The sequence below is a fragment of the Poecilia latipinna genome, unplaced genomic scaffold (genome assembly GCF_001443285.1).
Source record: "Poecilia latipinna isolate Pla-1442-1.1 unplaced genomic scaffold, P_latipinna-1.0 Scaffold1176, whole genome shotgun sequence".
Lineage (NCBI taxonomy): Eukaryota > Metazoa > Chordata > Actinopteri > Cyprinodontiformes > Poeciliidae > Poecilia > Poecilia latipinna.
In genome coordinates, this window is record NW_015113792.1 from 191,353 (window position 1) to 193,040 (window position 1,688).

General features: G+C 42.9%; 1 protein-coding gene across 1 annotated transcript in view; it reads left to right on the forward strand.

The window, feature by feature from the left end:
* The window catches only part of LOC106960301 (PKHD1 like 1), a gene marked incomplete at its 3' end in the record, with an annotated part of 33,142 nt that overhangs the window by 25,191 nt on the left and 6,263 nt on the right, over nucleotides 1-1,688 (forward strand). Inside the window, exon 23 of the mRNA XM_015053333.1 lies at nucleotides 517-649. Coding sequence (XP_014908819.1) covers nucleotides 517-649 — 133 coding nt within the window. The remainder of the gene's footprint in view (nucleotides 1-516; nucleotides 650-1,688) is intronic.

A 1,688-nucleotide genomic window follows, 5' to 3' on the forward strand; every position in this document is an offset into this window, starting at 1 on the left:
GATTTCTAGTTGGTTTCTGGTTTGTTTCTAGTTGATTTCTAGTTGGTTTCTGGTTTGTTTCTAGTTGATTTCTAGTTGGTTTCTGGTTTGTCTCAGGTTTGTTTCTGGTTTGTTTCTAGTTGATTTCTAGTTTGTTTCTAGTTGGTTTCTGGTTTGTTTCTGGTTTGTTTCTAGTTGGTTTCTGGTTGATTTCTAGTTGGCTTCTGGTTGGTTTCTAGTTGGTTTTTGGTTGGTTTCTAGTTGGTTTTTGGTTGGTTTCTGGTTTGTTTCTGGTTAATTTCTGGTTAGCTGCTATATGCAACCATTTTTATGTATTACTGTAAACTTTTAGATTGAGGTGGGGCCTGCAGCAGGGGCCCTTAAACATCTGAAGATAGGCAGAACTGAAATCTGATTATTTAATTTAATGGAAAAAAATGTGAAGATCATGTTTTGAATAGGCCATAGCCTGATCCTGACCTGTTCAAGAAGCACAATAGGTCGGCTTTGATTAAACTTGTTTCTTCTTCTCTAAAGATGTCAAACAGCAGTGAGGATGTCGCCGAGTTCATTTCCGGAGGCGCGGTGGTCACCGTGACCCGGCCCCGCAGAGCCACGCCCCCTCTGAGCGGCACCTTTGATGTGGAGATGTACAGCGGCCGGGCAGAAGGTAGCTAAGCACCGAGCCGGTCTCCACTGATCTGTAGAGCGAGCTGGAAGTTTCCCAGACTAATCCTCTGCCCGACGCCGCATTCTGTAGTCAGAACAAAGATGGAGACGCAGAACAGGAACGGCAAGTCCTGGAGGGCGTCTGAGCTTTTCTCCAGGTGTCAAACTGATGACAGGGGCTGGACCGGCGCCAGAACTTTAAACAGAAGCTGCATTTTAACTCATTTACTGATCCGGTTCTCCTCAGCAGATTAAATACAAACCCTTCATCTGGACTGAAAAAACATCCTGTAGTCTGAATGTGGTTCCTACTAACAACTCTAAACATCCCAGCTTGTCTAACCATGCTAACCTCTCTAACCATCAGGGCTTAAAGAGCTCCGGCCGGGGGCCGGATTTACGGCTTTTTAAGCAAAGCGAGCATTGGACCAAACGGCCGCCTCAACTAAACTGTAGATAATAGACAAAGATGTCTGCCAATCAGAACTCTAGCTCCCGTGTTCTTGACCAATGACTGTAAAACGGTTTGTAGAAAAGAAGCTCATGCGTTCGGTTCGGCGGTTAAATCAATGCGATATGAAAGAAGATGGAGTTTGTCTCACCTGGTAAAGAAACATGATTACTTGAGAAAGGAATTAAAAACAGGTGGCGCCGGGCCAAGTTTAAGTTTGAGTGTTTAGCTAATTGTATTGTTAGAAGCAATTGTTTGCACTATTCAAAGACACTTTTTATTAAACTGTGATAGAAACGGTATAGTTCATTTCTGTCACCACTATAAGTTTCAGGCTCAGGATTTTTTTTACTTTAAGCCCTGAACCATGCTAACCAGGCTAACCATGCTAACCAGTCTAATTATGCTAACTACTCTAACTATGCTAACCAGTCTAACCATGCTAACCAGTCTAATTATGCTAACTACTCTAACTATGCTAACCAGTCTAACCATGCTAACCAGTCTAATTATGCTAACCAGTCTAACCATGCTAACCAGTCTAATCATGCTAACCAGTCTAACCATGCTAACCAGTCTAATCATGCTA